Here is a 16,929-nt window from a genome sequence, read left to right as displayed (position 1 = left end):
TGTGCAGAAGCACCAGTTGAACTAGAGCACAGGGAAGAGATTACTGCTCTCCATGAGGAGATGGATAAGGTACAAAGCTGTTCCTCTTCACGTTGCCTTCAAACCCCAGCTCCCTACAGTAATGCTTAGGAGTAAGAGAGGGAGAAGAGCTCTTGTAAGACTCTGTAATAAACTCTCCTATGTTCTGTGATCTGTTTGTTATCTGCATCTTCTGCCTACTCTTCCTGTACCTTTCCAGAAATACTTGCAATACTTGGTGGTAGAAATTTGTTAGTGATCCCATGGATTTTTCTTAACTAAATGGTGCTGTGCAGGAAAAAGATTCCGGCTCTGCCTTATTCTCCTATACTTGTACGAAGTCTCCTGCCACTAGTTTCTAAAATACTTCCTCTGGAATACATGGCTTTGCAAGCAGATGCTTTCAAGTTCCTCCCCTGTACTCAAGGGCTGGATGGAGATGTTAAGACAATAAAAGGAAGGTGACAATGTCATGGTCCGCTGTTGTTGCTGTCCCCACACACAAACGTTCTCCCGTAAAGGTACTAATGTAACTTCTGCAGTGTTTAAGATTTAAGCCTTTTTGTAGCACATGTTTATTGTGTTTATTCGAAGAACATTTCAAAACTTTGCACGACATGGATTACACTATCGAAACAGAACTTAATACAGCTAACCAGCAAAGCATGCAAACACTACTAGGCTCTATTAGAAATTGCACTTATACCCCAGGAGTTAGTTGAATGTTCTCAGTCTATGCATTTCTTTATTTGCTCCAACTCAGTAGTTTTTCCAGAAGTTAAGTTTTGTGTACTTAACGCGGCTTTAAGACTATGGACATGTCTCACTAAAGCAATCAGACAATCAAAACCAGGGAGGAGAATAGTATTCAGTAAGCCAACGCTGGAAAAAAATCGAAAGTATGAATCAGAATACTATCACATTTTAGAACTTGCACAATAAAATACTTTTTTTTAAAAAAAGGAGAAACTTTGTAATGATTTTAGTGTCCTTTCAAGCACTGCAAAGAAGTTGTTCATCTGAATTTCACCTCCATATATCCTTAAGAATGCATAAAATGATTTAAGAATCTTGTCTTTCACTGTGATACTGCTCTTCTTGCAGGCACTCTGCTGAAGCTAGTGGGATTTCCAGATTTAGATCCAAGACGGATCAATCCCATCTTCTGAGATATATTCGCAGCAGAGCGTGCTTCTGCTTAATCTTTAATAGGCACTTTCCTTTGAGACCCTTTGCTTTTCATAAGACAGTAGAAAAGAGCCAGAAAAGGCAATACTGTACTACTGGTGGTTGAAGGCATTGCAGACACAAAAGTAACTCATCCCCTAGCACAGAGGCTGATTCAGTACAGGGGAAGGATTACTTTGGCAAGACAAGTGTTTTTCAAATTAAAAGGCTCCATAAAAGTAGATATTGTTATTTCAGCAAGGTGTGGTCTTTTATGTAGTATTTACAATTGCTTGCACTTTGATAATACCAAGTATCCTCTTGCAGTTTTCAGTCTTATTTCACAGCAGAGGAGTAACAGAGCAGGGATGTGTGTTCACAGGTTTGTAGCGCTCCCACTGTGCGTGTTTTTTTTTTGTTTTGTTTTGTTTTCCCCACTATCTTACTCCATTCAGGATTCTTCTAAAAGATCAACTAAACCCATGTAAATGATGTGAAAGTGGCAGTTCATACAATCACTGGCTGTGCAGGTGAGTTTCAGTTAAATTTTCCTTTTTAAGGTTTATTTAGGTATATGAAGTTTTAAAGTAAAATCCTTTTAGAAAAAAAACTCAATACGCACGTGTCTTTCAAGAAGCAGATCAGAATAATAATTTTCTCTAAACTGGTTTAGTGCAAACTTCTTCATATACATTTACCAAGGCACTTTGATCACGTCCCTTGCTAGTCTATCGTCATAAAAGTAGCAATTATGATAAAATATTTCCCTCTAATAAAACAGGCCATCAAACTTGCAATGCTTCTTGTTTATGGTGATGTTCCAACAGTCACATCTTGGAGGGTGTGCAGTTCAAATATTAAATTAATTCCTGTTGCAGAAATAGCACTAGAATTCTTCATTACCATACAGTTTTACTAAATAAAAATAAAAGGAGCCTGGATTCTGGCAGATTGATTGGACGTAATGCTTACAAAAGTTCCTATGCTAAAATTGTATGTTAATGTTTTTTATATAACCTTTTACTGTCTTAAGGCCATCAGCTGAACATGAGAACTCTATTACAAGCTCCATGTCTTTCACAGAATAGAGCTGGCACAAATCCGAGTAACACTGCAGTAAAAAGGAATTCCAGAAAAGGTGCTGTACTGTTACTGCAGGAACAGTGGCTGCTAAAGTGGACAAACATCTAAAGTGCCTGCACATTCTCAGCTTTCTTCCTCTTTTCAGGTGTTTCTGCCTCTTTAAAGCAGAATGATGTGCAGAAGGGATATTCTGCAGCTGATTTTTCTTTGGCTCTAACAGATCTGATTTCTGTGGGCCAAAATCAGAAGTGTATTCTCGAGTTGCTGATCAGAAATACTTCTATTTATCCACAACTTAGGCATAACATTTTATGCATAAATGTGGTTTCTGAAGGCAAGGTATAAAACCACCTTAGATGTAACGTGTGCCCTGAAGGTGAACAGGCATGTGGCTCTCTGACTAGTAAACAGAACGTCAGCATCACTTTCTTTTCCTCAGCTCCAAAGAAAGGTACAACGAAGCAACTGTTCTGCTAAAATGCATAGGCAACCCCTTTTCCTCTCCACAAATGTTGAAGTACCTAAAGCCAAACTTAGCAAAACCTGTGTAAGAAAGAAGATTTGTATGACTAGGACCATAACAGCAAGCTTAAACAAAAAGCCCAGAACAAAGCAAACAAAAAAACTACCTTAGCTTGTAGTGGGTGATATACTCTTGTTAGCTGGGTCAGTGCAACAGAAAGGAGATCTCAGCATCTTAAAACATGGGGAAGGGAACATTCCCAGGCCTCTAAAGCACGTAATGAGCAGGTGTCTGTGGCTAATAAAGTGCACTCTTAACAAGACTGGGTCTGCTCTGACTTGAGAACTTCTTTCTCCCCTTGCCGAAGTTCAATGGTGATGTTTTGCTGGAGTATACGAAAACTCTTCAGACAAGTTTCAAAGATGCTGCACTCCCCAGAAGACTAAACCGGAAAAAGGCTTGGTCTTACAGTAGTTCCATCACATAACAAACATTCCCTGCTTTTCCTGGAGAAGAACTCCCTTCCTCACCAAACGGATTTAGATACTGGTAAGGACTGTGCTTTCTATATTCTTTTACAGTACGTTCCATAAAAAGATCCTATTTCAGTCCTCTTTGAGGACAGAAGGTGCACTTTGCATTGATGGGAGAGGACAGGTCAGCTCCACTTTGGTTTAAGACAGTGCTGCCTCTCACTGCACAGTCTAATATCTGCAGATGACAATTCTGTAAGGTCTTGCTGAAAACAAATGCTAGATGCCCTCCTGGGTTCCAGTCAGGGCAAGCTGTCCCCTCAATCATTTTCTGAGGAACTGGGAACTTCAGTGCACGAGGGACAGCTCCTTTAGCTGGGGACTTTGCATCGTATGTGCCTCTTACAGTTTGGATTTGGGAGTGGATTGGAGCAAGATCCTCATGTCTAGCAGTGCTTTCTCGAGATAATGTGCCATACGAGCTGCGTTTGTTTCAGCACAGCTGTTGAATGCTGAAATTGCAAAGTTGATGTGTTCATCCATCGGGTTGTAACAGACTCCGTAGCCATCTGGAACCACGGGACCAAAACACATCACGCAGTCTGTCTTTGCTGGGACCTGTGGAGACAATGTAATTAAGCTTCTAACTAGCCAGACAGAAACACAGCTATCAAATGCTAACAACGGTGTCAACAGCAGAAGAAACTGCCATCTCATGAGCTTGCTCTACAGAGGGCCTTTTTGGTCAGATGCACCCACCAGCACCCACGTACTGGGTTCTGCCATTTTGCAGTGCTTCTGCAAAGGAGAATTCTCCCCAATAGGAGCTTGTAGTAAGTCTTGAGTAGAACTTCCGCAGTAAAAACCACAGCGTGGCAGATAAACAAAGCTATTTTGGCATCTAGCTCTAATTGATACCATTGCATGTAGACACCAAGCACTGCAGGTGATCTTGGCGTTGGTCATGCTGGTGTTTTTACGGGGTTGAGTGGAACTGTGGCAGCAATAAGATCAGAGCTGCAGCTCGATGGGATTGGTAGCAGGCTTAAACTTCTATCCTCAAGTGGAGATTAGAAAGGGATGAGGGAGAAATGTGGAGAAGAAAGACAATGAACAGCGTGCTTCCATCGCTGCTCAAATGAGGCCTACCTGGCTGGTTGAGAGATTGAAGTGCATTGCAACAGCATATGCTGTGTCCATGAACAGCTCAGGCATGCTCACCAGGTCTTCAATAGCTTGAAGCTTCAAACCTAAGAGGTGGCGGTCTATTGCGTTCCCCCGTATTGCCTGTATAGAAGGAAGAGTAGGTGAGAGCTTGTCTAGCATCAAAGTGAGCAACGCTATCAACTTTGGGGGGATGAGGGGGGGAACATTTCTAAATATCTGTCAAGTCTACAGCTGGGTATTGCCTTTAGGAGCAACAGTCAGTCTTGTTTCAAATGCCTGACAATGAAACACCCCAGCGGAACCAACCTTACAGTTCCTGCCCATGTGCTTGTGGTTTAAGGGGGCCTCATGCAGCTGTCACATTTATTAGCTACAATGACAGTGAAGACCGAAGCTATTTTGATATTTGATTTTTCTTCCTGTCACAAGGGGCACTTGCGCTGCTAGCTAGAGAGAAGGCGTTCAGGCAGTGCCCTAGAGCCCTGTCAGATCAGAGTTAGCTCTGTGCAACAGCACTAATGGCCACATTGCTGTGCCATAGAGATAATGCTCTTTAGGTCTCCTCTTTAACCAGAACCCTCGTTTACTGGTTAAAGCCCCAAACACAGTTGCAGAGATCACTTACCATATCCGTATATTCCCTGTGGGCCTGGGTAGCTCTCCTCAGCAAGTCTGCTTTCTCCTGGTCCTGAGAACACACACAGATCTGGCTGTAAGTTTTTGCCGAGAATGGGTAACCTCATTTTGGCTGTTCCTGTTGGATGGAGGCATTTCTGCCTTGTGTATCTAAGTTAAACTAATGTTAACCTTTACATTATTTTGTTTGGCTGTGTTACATCGCTCTGAATGGAGTTCTCCATCCATCAGCAGTAGAACTTAATGCGAGTGACTAAGCAGACTTCTAGAAGGGAGGGACTTCTTTTCGGTAGGATTAGATAACTTCACATGTATCGAAAGCTAGGGAAATAACATGTGACAGAACAGCCAAATGAAACCCAAGGTGTGCAATTACATACTCCAAGCTGTGTTTCAGCTTAACCTTCCTATCGGGTGCAGTTCTGCTTAGCTGAAACCAGTTGATAGAGTTAGCCCAATGAGTGGCTTTCCTTATTTTCTGCAGTGGAGTCCTCTCACTCCACTTCTTTGAGATCCTCACCGATTTGTCGGGGTCGTCCATGGATTGCACAAACTTAAGAGAGTCGACAGAAGTGGAGCGGATGGTGTCTGTGCGGCCCAGACGGAACATCCTTAGCGATGCACTCTCATATGTGGCACAGGCGTGGCCATACATCCTGGGAGAGGGAGAAGAAAGAGAATTACAGAACAGTTTGGGCTGGAAGGGACCTTAAAGATCATCTTAATTCCAATCCCCCTGCCCTGGGCAGGGACGTCTTCCACTAGACCAGGTCAGCCTGCTAGAGACTCGTTTGTGACACCTTTATCAAGCTCATATATTTGAGTCTGAAGGTGAAGAGGTTGAAAAGCTCTCTGTTAGTGGGCTTACCTGTAATATGCTAGCTGCAAGGCCAGCTGGATGAAAGCATCAGGACTTATCTTTTCTGACTTGGGGAAGGTTTTCCCAAACTGATGAAAGACCATAACCTTGACATCCAGGTCTTCAACCATTCTGCAAGGAAAGAAAGAGGAAGTGTTCCTTCACCTGTGGCTTGTTTTTGTAATGTAAAGGTATGACTTGGCTTTCATGAGGCTGAGCGAGAACAGTACTTGGACCTGATTTACACAGGGACCCACAGCTCCATCATACAGAGCCATTTAAACAGCATCATGGAGATGAGCTTTTTTTGCCTGCTGCTAAAAATCTGCACTAAGTTGATGTCTTTGTGTATATCTAGTAACCCTAGCTGGATCCGCTAAAGCCTTTGTCTTTCTCAGTAAAGTGGGATGGATAAGCAATTGCCTCTTTTCAGTTTCCTCTTGGCAGGTGGCTTCAGTGTGCTTTTCAGCTAGGTTTGATGCTGCTGACCCAAGAAGTTACTTGGAAACACCCCTGGTTGCAGCAGGGGAAGGCTGACATGTTTCAAATGAGGGTATGAGTTATTCTGAGTCACCGGAGTGCAGACTTCTGAGTGCTTTATACGTACATGTTGAGGTTCTGCTTTGCCTTCTCTATGTCATTCTTGATTTCTGGAGTGATGTTAAACCGCAGCTTCTTGGGCATTGGCAGAGGAATCATCGGTGATCTCACCAGTTCAGGTTTCTTCCTGCTCAGAGAAATGATTACATTTAACCAGTCTTTTGATGCGAAGTTCAGCTAAGCACAGAAAAACCTGTGCAGAAATCCAGAAGAAATCAGCCCTGCCACTTCGTGATGCTTGTCACGTGCTGAAATATACTTCACAGTGACATTACAATGTTTTTGAAGGGCAAGAGCGAAGTCTTTTCTGTGTCTTCTGCCCAAAAGGAACACCTCTCTCAGGCAGAATTGCTGCTAACTCTGAACCACAGAGTTCCCTAAGAATGGAAGCAGCGTGAGCTTGGATACTCAATTCTCATCGTAAATGCAAGAACTACTCTAACTGCATAGCATAGCATTACCCTTCTCCTAGAACAAATTCTTGGTGAGCTAGGAAGAGGCATGTTCTTGGGGAAGCAGGTGGCTTAAAACCCATTTCCAAAGCTGAGGAAAAGCAGAGAAGGCAGGACTCACGTGTACTCCACAATGTGATCCAGAAGAGCAACGATGGGTGGGCCTTCTGAGGGAGCGTGCTCGTATACGAGACCACAGGAGCCGTCTTCAGCAATGATGAACTGTGAGAGAGAACAAAGGAGAGTGCTGAGGATGGACATCCAGTACGTGAAGCAGGAGCTACCCGGAGAGAGCTCTGAGTATCTCACTGCTCCATACCAGAATGGACAACTCTCCTTTTCCTGCATGCTTGAAAGGTAACACAAAGGTCTCGTTTAGCATTAGAAGTCTTTGAGCAGGTCTAGAAGAATCTGAGAGCACTGTTACAGTTTTACGAAGTTAACTGGAGAAAAGAGTGTGCCTGATAGCTTTACTGGTGTGCTCAGTGCCCTGGCACTACAGCATGGTTCAATGGATTTGATTTATTTAGATGCACACGTAATACAGGAATAATATCACTGTGTGCTGACTTAGCCTCACTTTTCAATTAGCTGAAACATTTCAGCTCTATCCCATCGATGAAGAGTGCCAAACAGGAATAAAATAACTGAAAACACAAAGAGTTCAGAAGAGATGAGAATCTTCTAAAGAACCACTGCGACAATCTGTGAGCCAAGACAGATCAACTAAAAGGAGAAGCTTGAGTAACAGCTGCTCTTGAAGGCTCTCGACAAGACTGAATGGAGAAGAGAACAGAAGGATGCTGTGGGATGGCAGCTGATGCTTGGAAGAAAAAAACGAAAGAGAACAACACCACAACCAAAAAAAAAATAAAATAAACTCCGCAACCCTGGGCAGCTTCTGCTGAAACGGGAAAAGTGACAAGCCTAGGGAAAATACAAGAAACAGACCTCCCTATGTTTGGGCTGCCTCCAAGCAGATGAGGCATTGTTCACCGCAGGCAGAAAATTGATTTACAAGGAACACAAAGAAGAGCTACACTGAGTAAGCGTGGGCAGAGGCAGCGAAAGGAATGAGAAGTCCCTGAAGCAGGAAGGAGTGTTTGTGGTGACAGCAAGGGAAACCAAAGGGTTGCACGCTGCCAGCTTCCCTACCTTGTCTCTCCTATTTTTGCACTCTGGTATTAGAGAAACTTTCCTGCAAAAGTTTCTGGATCTTTTTGGGCCCTTCTAATCTCAGGAAAAATCATCTCTGTCAGACCCATGTCTTCAAAATCTTCAGAGCATCAGCACTTACTTGAAGGGTTTTGTCGAACCATCGGTTCCCGCTGTTCCAGCGGCTGCCTCCCCCGTGCAGCATCTGAGCGGCCACACGGCTCTTGTAGATGTCCTCGGACACCCGCGGCATTGGGGCATCAAGGCAGACAGTGCATATGCTCTTCTCAATCGTACGCACTGATTCCTTGTTGGTCTTATCTGGGAGAGAAAAAGAACAGCAAGTAAGAAGGGGGAGCTGAAATATTTGTATTTTAATTGGTCAGAGATTGGAATTTGAAAGAGGAAGTCTGAATGATGCAGTGTTGGATCCCCATTGGGCTGTAATGCAGTATTTGTCATTGTGGGGTTGATCACTTCTTAAAGTTATAGGCAGTTGTGTTGCTACAGGTGCAAGCACGCTGCATTCAGCCTCGTATTTTCATGGTTCTTACATCTCACCCATTTGCGAGGCAACAAACTCGAGGATTTCAGGTTTAACGCACCAAACTTCAGACTTCAGGTGTGTACCTTCTAAAACAGATACAGCAACACTTTGCAATGAAATTACGTTCTTTAGGGGTGGAAAATTCACATATCTGCCCAGACCAAGCTTCAAAAGCTTTCCAAAGGAAAGAACTGAGCAGAGCACAGCGGTGAAGCTGGCATTCTGGCATTCAAACATCTGTGGTGTGTGTGAGCTCTTGCACACCGGGGGCTGCACAGACCTTTCAGAAGGTTGTTGTAAGCTTTTGCCCAGCTGTTTCGGTGGTTGGTGGTGAGGATTCCGATGGGCTCTTTGTTTGTTTGGAGGGAGGTGTTCCAGATCTTCTCCAGCTGAATAAAGAGCTGGTCGGTGGTAAGGGGACTTCCGTCACTGTTGTAAACGTCCAGCTCGAAGAACTGAAGAAAAGAGCAGACAAAGATATAATAAATGAAAGAAGTCTACCTGCAGGAACAGGGAGCAGCAGCTCTGAGAAGGTAAGAGCTGACCTAAGAATGCAGCTTGTATTTAAGAAATAAGAAAGCAGATGCTTGAAGGATGTTCAGAATTGAGAGACTCGAGTCCAAATTCCCTTGCAGGTCATAAATACAGCCCAGGTTTTCAGAAACCACGGTAATGAGGGCCAAAACAGCTGAGGCCCCTAGACTAGCCCACCCTGGTAGAATTTGTTACCAATTTCCAATTTGAGACCCAATCTCCTAAGTCGGGACTGAGAGATGGGAATTGCAGGGACAAGAAAAAAAGAAGAGAGCTTTTTTTTCTGCCTCATCCCTTGCTCACACGGGGCAATCTCAGCTGTTGTCCAGCTAAGGCCAAAGAGGATAAAGGAAGTTAGAATGCATCCCTGGTGAGGCAAATCCTGTGGGCAGAGACTTTGTTTGCTTTCCTCGAGCAGCACAGCTTGCTGAGAGGGACACGTGCATTCCAACAGACCCTGAAAGCCCAAGAGCTGCCATACCTGGAAGTTGTGAACCACCGTGATGTGCCTGGACTGCTTCTTGCCTTTGGCGTAGTTGACAATGGAGTCCCGCTTGGGCCCAGGAATGCGGCAGGATGAGAGGATCTGGTAGTACTGGTTCATGCAGAGGGGCTTCCCACCCATGTACTCCACTGGGAGAGTCTCACTGGAGGCACAGCAAGGTAAGGAATGATGGGGAGAGAAAACAACAGTGAGAAGATCTGCGCTCCCCCACAAACCAGGCACAGGATCAGCCCTGCAGCTGCTCTATCCCCCTCCAGTAAGACCTAAATAGGGGTGCTGGTGGCATAAAAGGGCCATCCTTCCCCGTTCCTACTAACTTTTTAACAGGAACCACAGAAAGTGTCTGTTTGCTGGCCTTTTGTGAAGGGGAAAAACACCGTCCCCCTCTACAGCACCAGAGAAATAGATCTGTGAGCCTCCCACATGGCTTAGCATACACCATGCTGCCTGTAGAGAAGAATCCAGGGCATGTTTTGCTGGGAGACGTCTGCTTTCCAGTAAAACGGCACAAACAGGTTTTCAGCTATAATCTAGGGTGGTGGGTGCCCGATCTGCTATGACTTTTGAACCCGCCTGGGCCTCAGTCATCCTCCAACTGCCCTGCCCGCGGTTGGCCCCGAGCCCTGTCTGAATTTGGCTGTAAAGGTGTGGTGTTGGCAGCGTGTTAGCAGATGCTATTTCGGGAACATAAATCATGTATGTGCGCTGGAGATTTGTTGGTGCTCCGAAGAGAGGGGGCAGGGAGGAACGAGTCTCTCCAAAGCCAGCTGGAAGATGAGGAACACCAGAAACCCAAAAGGAGAGAGAGAAATTCTTGCTGCCTGAGCTATGACTTGTTCTGTGGGCAAACTCAAGTATGCAACTCCACAAGACTGTCAGGCTCGATCCCTCCAAGCGTGCATGCATGCCAGTGAGAGTGTTAAGGTAAACAAAGATCATGAAGAAAGGAAAGAAAAGTTGCTCTTCTCTAGCAGTGGTGACCTTGGCAGTAAGCAGCAATGTTGATTACAATGTCTCTTTTCAAATATGTGCTGTTTTCTTTCAGCTTTCTCTTTAAAAAGGAGATTAATTGGCTAGACTCGGCCTCTCTGTGACAGCGAGGAACATGTAAGAAGTCAGGAAGGTTGCTAACTCACTTGTCAATCATGGTCTTGAAGTCCAGGATGCCCTCGATCAGCTTGGCAGCAAACCTGGCAAAATAACAAATGCAACAAGTTGAGATTCAAACACGGAGTATCTGGGGCTGGGTGGTTAGCTGATGAGGAGCAGCAGAGCTCCTCTCTGCTCCATAGGAAATTCAGCTTTTCTGCCAAGCCCTTGTTGTGTCCAGCTCTGCTTCGCTGATGCAGCCACTGTGGGGTTTTAGTTTGAGATTGCTGCATAGTCCAACCATGTGGCACTTCTTTTTATGTGACTACATTGTCAGGGAATTCTGGACAACTTTAAAGAAAGGGCATAGTCTGGAGGCATAACTGGCCCTCTCACAGACGCATTTTCTACGATGTTTTTTGATTTTTGTCGCTCTGTAGTTCAGAGTCGTGGCAGTGCTGAGAAAAGGGGACTTGTGCCTCTCCCTGGCCGGGAGCCAGCTGTGAGTTTCAAGTTCAGCCCCAGCACTATCTCTGGATCCAAGACTCATCGCTGCCGATTTAGTTCCTGCCCGCTGCGCGTTTCTGCTGCTGATGCAACCCTAAGAGCATTCCTCTGGCACCCAAGGGTCTGTACCAAATGCAGGTATGCTGCACGCCGACGCTTCGGCGCTGTGTTTACTAGGATCAACATAAACACTGCAAATGTCAGCTCCCAGCAGGGAGGGAGGCTGCGATGAGCCACATCAAACTGCTTAGCCTGGGAGCGACAGATGGGCCCGCTCCAGCCTGGGAGCTGCCACCCAAGCACGGGAGGAAGGAGGCCAGAGGTCACTGTGACAAGAGGTTGCACTCAGCTGAGCTTCAAAGGCTTCCACGTGGTAGGAGCATTTGGCATTTGCAGGCAGTGTCACCTAGGTTTGCTCAGCCTCTCCATCCCTCATAAAGATGAAAGGCAGGCAGGCTGAGAAGCTCGGGGCCGTTAAACAAATAAAGCACATCTCCACAAAAGTAGTCTTCAATGAAAAATTACTTGGAGTTACTTCAGGAAGATACTGAGAAGAAAATGAAGAAGTAAAACCGCTTGGAAACAGAAGTGGGACAGCCTCTGTTCTGTTCCAGAGAGCAAAGAGCCTGGGAGCAGAGTTAGGGCTTCAGTGGGAGACGGGGGAAAGGTTTGTTAGGTGACTTACTGTCAGCCAGCAGCGTTGCCTGACTGAGGATTGAAAAATACTTTCTAACCTTGCCTTCTGATACCTGAAGCTTTAGCCTCAAGCCATGCTGTCGAGCTTCTTTATGCAGTCACAAACCGTGCAAACACTTCTAAACTGTATTTGACGTGGGAGCCCACCTTATCACACAGCTGCTCCATTCTGCTGCTTGGAGCACCTGTAGAACTCCAAATCCTACCTCCTATGTAGATAACGTGAGTGAATATGAGCAAGAGTTTTCAAAGATGTTTGTGCAATCTTGCACTGAGCTTGCAAGGCTCCCCCTCTGTGCCCCCGGTGAGGTGTGTGGAAGGGAGGGGAGGGTTTGTTCTCAGCCTCGCTGCTCCCCTGGCTGCTGCTTCTGGTGTGCGGAGAGCCGTGGGGATGTGTAACGGTGGGAAAGGTATTGCTGTGTAAAGGTCAGTGCAGAGGGCAATCGCAGATGGAGTTTGAAACGCACACGTGGAGGTGGTTAAAAATTAAAGGGATCCCACAAGAGAGAGAGGAGAGGACTCAGAGGCTGGTGCAGGAATGAGTGAGGGAATTGGCTGTGTGTGTGGGCAGCAGTGGGCTGGGGCTGGCTGCAGGACGCTGCTCGCTGGCAGAAAGGAGCCAGACAAAAAGCAGGGTTTGAGTGTAAGGAAGCTGGGAACGGAGAGAGGCTGGAGACTGTTAGTTTTCCAAACCATAAATCCACAGGTGAAACGACAAAATAGGGAGGAACGGTCCGAATGACAGCAGCCTCCCCCATCCCTGAGAACTAGCACGTTCCAGAGATGTTTGTTTGGTCTCCCTCACACACCTGGGCAGGTTTTTGTGCCTCCTTCAGCTGCACACACAACCTGAGTGACAACCTGAGTGCCTTCTCGGCTTTGGTGTGTCAGGTGTATCCCCTGTGAGGAGGCATTGGCCATCATGCAGTGAAGATTTGTGCTAAAGCAAAGACCAAAACTTAGGTGTTGAGTCTCAGCTCAGTGCCTGAGCCACCGGCCTCTCTTCTTAGTGAGATATTCAGCCTGGTGCAACCAGGATTTTCCTTACAGCCTACATTCTCCTTATCCGTACAGCACAGACAGGCTATCAAATTAGGTGATCATGTGCTCATTATTCCCTTTCCCAGTCAGCCCAAACACCCTCCTCCCTGCCTGGTGGAGGTAGCTCGTCCCATCTGAAGCCCAGGGGAAGGCAGAAAAGGACTCTACCTGAGCTGCCCTTGTCGATCCAGGAAATCCTGCTTAGGTAAGACCACGCCAGGGCTGGAATGCACCACGACTGGCAGGCGGTACTCTAGGTAAGCCGTCTTCAGCCACCAGTCAGAGAGCTGGGATGGAGAAAGGCAAACATGCAGGTGCAGCGTCTGGTTGTCCCGAGCCAAGCTAAATGCTCTCAGCACGCTGCCCCCAGCTCTGCCCCACACTTGGCAGGCAGTGTTTGGGGTTTGTGCTTTGCTTATGGTACGGTAGAGGGGGATTGAGCAGAGAATTTCCTTCAACTTCTTAGGGCAGCTGCGTGATGCTAACAGGTGAAGGGATTTAGTGACCACAAACGAGGTCAGGGACTCCCTGTTTTGTAATCTCTGCTCACCCAGATCCTGGTGAACTTACACAGCTCAGGGAGGCCAGCAGCAGGCTGCTGCTGATGAAAATGATGCAATAAAAACACAGATCCCAGGGGCTGCAGCCAGCACGTGGGAGAGTTGTGCAGCACACCACCTCCCTCCCTAATCAGCGCTTGGGGCCAAAGTCCCGACCTACCCAGTTCTCTGTTTTCTTGGCTCTCCTCTCCAGGCCTTTCTGCAGCCTCTCCCCGACGCCTCCTGGCTTGCGGAACTCGGCCACCAGCTCCTGCGTGTGGTTCAGCTCCTCCTCGCTGATGATGGGCTGCAGCATCTGCAGGTAGCGGTCCAGCGTCTGCTGCAGCGGCGGCACGGGGAGGTGGGGCAGCGCTTCTTGATGAAGCAGGAACCTGCCCGGGATCTTGCCTAAAGCCGTCGGCTTCAGCAGGCCGTAAGGCCTGGCCTGTAAAGCACAGAGCAAATGTCGAGACAAAAGCTCCCCCCTGATGTCTGTGAGGTAGCAAAAAACCTGGATCTGGGAGTTTCCATCCCTAATTGAAGGTCTCAGCATGGGAGCAGGGCACACGAAGCGCCACTGCAAGGTTCAGGGCTGCTGGCTGCATGCTCTAGATGGTTGTAGGATCTCCCAAGAATCTCTGCTTGAACTCCCGAGATCCCGATTCTCATCTAATTAGAGGAAACACTGCCGGGATAATGAAACATCTCCCACTGTCTTAGCTGCGTTTGACAACGTCAAACCCTTCCATCCCATGCTAAGCAGGAACAAGATAAATGGTGAAAGAAATTTCCTCTTAGCCAGAAACTGTTTTCATTGCTTCTTACAATGCACAGCAGCATGGTAAGATGCCCTTGTGCCAAATCAAACAGCCCTTTACGCTTTGAGGAGGCAGAATGTAGTCAAGGCGAGTCAAAGCTGAGGCACAATCAGCTCCCCCTGCCCCAGCTTTGGCCAGGGATGGTTTATCACCAGTGATGGTCGGGGAGGACTGGCTGGGATGTGCTGGTGAACCTCCCAGTTTGTGGAGGACGCTGCTTGTTAGAACCTCTATCCGGTGGTGCCGTTATGGAACTGGCCAAATTATAGGAGTATTTGGAGAGGGCTCAGAGCGAGCTGTTTGGGAAATTGTGGCTGATGCTACCAGGCTGCACAGATCGCACAGGGAGCGAAAGCCCCGCACCAGATGCTCTTCTCCAGGGCTGTGCCTTGGCCTGAGGATGCACAGCCAGGGAGAACGCGCCCTTTGCTTTCCCAAGCAGTAAGAAAAGAGGTGGCCGCCAGCCCCCACCTCCCAGGAGGTAAGCACAGAGAAGAAGAAAGCTGAATCTGCGAGGTGCCAGAACCTGCTGGGCAGGGCTGAGCCCGCAGAGGAAACGCTCCATGCTCCTCGTAGGGCCTGCTAAGAACTACGGGGTCAAGATTTGGGGAAGGAATGTTAAGAACCAGAGAAGGGGGAATTACTGAAGCGTGAAAGGAGAGGGGCTGGGAAGAAACGAAGGGGGTTAATCACGGCAGCATGGGCATACCGTACCTTCTCTGCTTGCTTCTGCTTCCTATCCATGGCTGGGAGGACAGAAATGATCGTAAAGCTCTCCCTCGGCCTGTCTTGGTTTCCTCTTCCCCCTGACAATGTGCTGCCCGGGCAGGGCGTCACCTCGTTAGCAACTTGCCACATGACTGCTCTGATCAGAGGGCTAAAGGCCAGAGGCAGGCCCGGGAGAGCCGGGGCTAATCCGGGGGTAATCGGACCGTCCGATTGCAGCCAGCGCCGCGAAGGCAGCTCTCCGGGAAGCCCTCCCTCTGCTCCTGACCGTCAGCCCCACGCTCCCTGTTGGGTGCTGCTGATTTCTCTTCGATCGATAGTTCTGGGCCCCCAGCCATGGCAGAAGGCAGGGTGCTGGGCACGCTTTGCCCTCAGCACGCAGCAGGGGTGAAGGGCTTCTCGCTTAGAGGCTGCCTGCAGTCAAATGGCAGCGGCCAGGAGGAGGGAAAGCAGAAGATTTCTGTCCAGGAGGGATCCCAAATTCTGTCCTGGAAGCAGGTGGCACCAGGGGGTGTCACTGCATGGGACGTACTTCTGTGGGGGATGGGGGATTTGGTGCTTTGCTCAAGTAAAGGTGGCTGAGGGTGTCGGATGGGAACGGGTCAGTGACTGCCTCAGTAGGGGAATCGGTGGGAGACAGGAGCAGGTTCCCTGGGGGCTAAAGGTGGTGTCCTACTGCCCTCGCCCCCACGCACATCTGATCGTTATTGCAAGGCTGTGGGGAGCTCTTGGGCCATCAACCCTTAAAAAAAACAAAAGTGAAAAGCTGTCTCCAAAGCAGGGCACCAACAGAACCGAGCTGTGGCCAGGACTGTTACCCCAGCTCTGTGTCTGAGCAGCTGCGGGGCAGACGAGCAGCCTTTAACGTAGCGAAGATCAAGGTGGATGATCCCAAGCACAGAGCTTCAGCTTTCCCCGCGGGTAACCAGCAGAATCCCAAACCAAGCCGAGAACACGAGCTAAAAGCCGCGGGGAGGGGGATTTGCATCTTTCCTCCTTCACGCCCTTTGCTTCGAGGTCAAACCACTCGGCGGGAGGAGCAGAGCAGAGGAGGCAGGAGGCGGCAGGGACAGCGCTGAGCCCCGATTTTACCTCACGAGTGCCAAGGAAAGCGGACACCAGCGGGGTGCGGGGTGTGCGGCCGTGCCCAGCCCTGTTCCTTGGGCTGCTGCCCTGTCCCACAGCCTGCCAAGGGGCCGGGGAACCCACCTGGGGCTGTGTCGGGTTGCAGCAGGGTTGGTGGTGGCAGGGGGTTCGTCTTTTCCTTGGAAGGAGCCAGCGGAGCCCTCTCGCACCCCGATGAGGCGGTTTGGGGTGCGAAGCCGTCCCGTAGCGGTCCCCACCGCCTCCCTATGGGGTCTGTGGGGGGGTCGTGGCCAGCTCTGCCCTATTGGGGGGCTGCCTCCCCCTCAGCAGGGACATGGGGACGGGGGGGTGTTGGGGTCCCTGGGGGGGCTCCCAGTGCTGGTGCACACATCTCCCACCCCCCTCCCCCCAAATTTTGTCCCCTCACGGTTTTAGGGCTCCCTCAACGCCAACCCCACAGGGCTGAGCCCCCCCCCGACCCCTTCCCTGAGCGCCCCCTGCTCAGCCCCGCTCCACCGCCCCCTCCCCGTCCCCTACCGGCCTCGCTGCCTCCCTCTCAGCCCCCACTCACCGCCGCCCTGGCCACGAAGGCCAGCATGGCTCCGCCGTCCCCCCGCCCGCCACAAGGACACCGGCGACACCGGGCGCCGCCACCGCCGCCGCCACCACCACAGCCCCGCTCGGCCGCCAAGGGGCGGGGCCGCCCCGCCGCCATCTTGGAGCGGGGCGAAGCCGCCGCGGCCATCTTGCTTAAGGGCGCAGCCCTGC

At 48.9% G+C, this 16,929-nt stretch overlaps 1 protein-coding gene across 1 annotated transcript; it reads right to left on the bottom strand.

Annotated features, from left to right (window-relative positions):
- Positions 1–562: 562 nt before the first annotated feature.
- CRAT (carnitine O-acetyltransferase) lies at positions 563–16,921 on the bottom strand. The gene is made up of 14 exons (XM_027470639.3): positions 16,733–16,921; positions 13,713–13,976; positions 13,161–13,279; positions 10,796–10,849; positions 9,636–9,801; positions 8,901–9,075; positions 8,216–8,394; positions 7,040–7,140; positions 6,474–6,593; positions 5,876–5,998; positions 5,528–5,663; positions 4,997–5,059; positions 4,354–4,491; positions 563–3,822 (listed from the first exon to the last, which is right to left on the bottom strand). The coding sequence occupies exons 1-14, from the start codon at positions 16,904–16,906 to the stop codon at positions 3,607–3,609; spliced, it is 2,028 nt and encodes a 675-aa protein (XP_027326440.1). The 5' UTR covers positions 16,907–16,921; the 3' UTR covers positions 563–3,606.
- Positions 16,922–16,929: the final 8 nt, after the last annotated feature.

Source organism: Anas platyrhynchos, chromosome 18, assembly GCF_047663525.1.
Source record: "Anas platyrhynchos isolate ZD024472 breed Pekin duck chromosome 18, IASCAAS_PekinDuck_T2T, whole genome shotgun sequence".
NCBI classification, from domain to species: Eukaryota; Metazoa; Chordata; class Aves; order Anseriformes; family Anatidae; genus Anas; species Anas platyrhynchos.
This window is presented reverse-complemented; position numbering and strand designations above follow the sequence as displayed.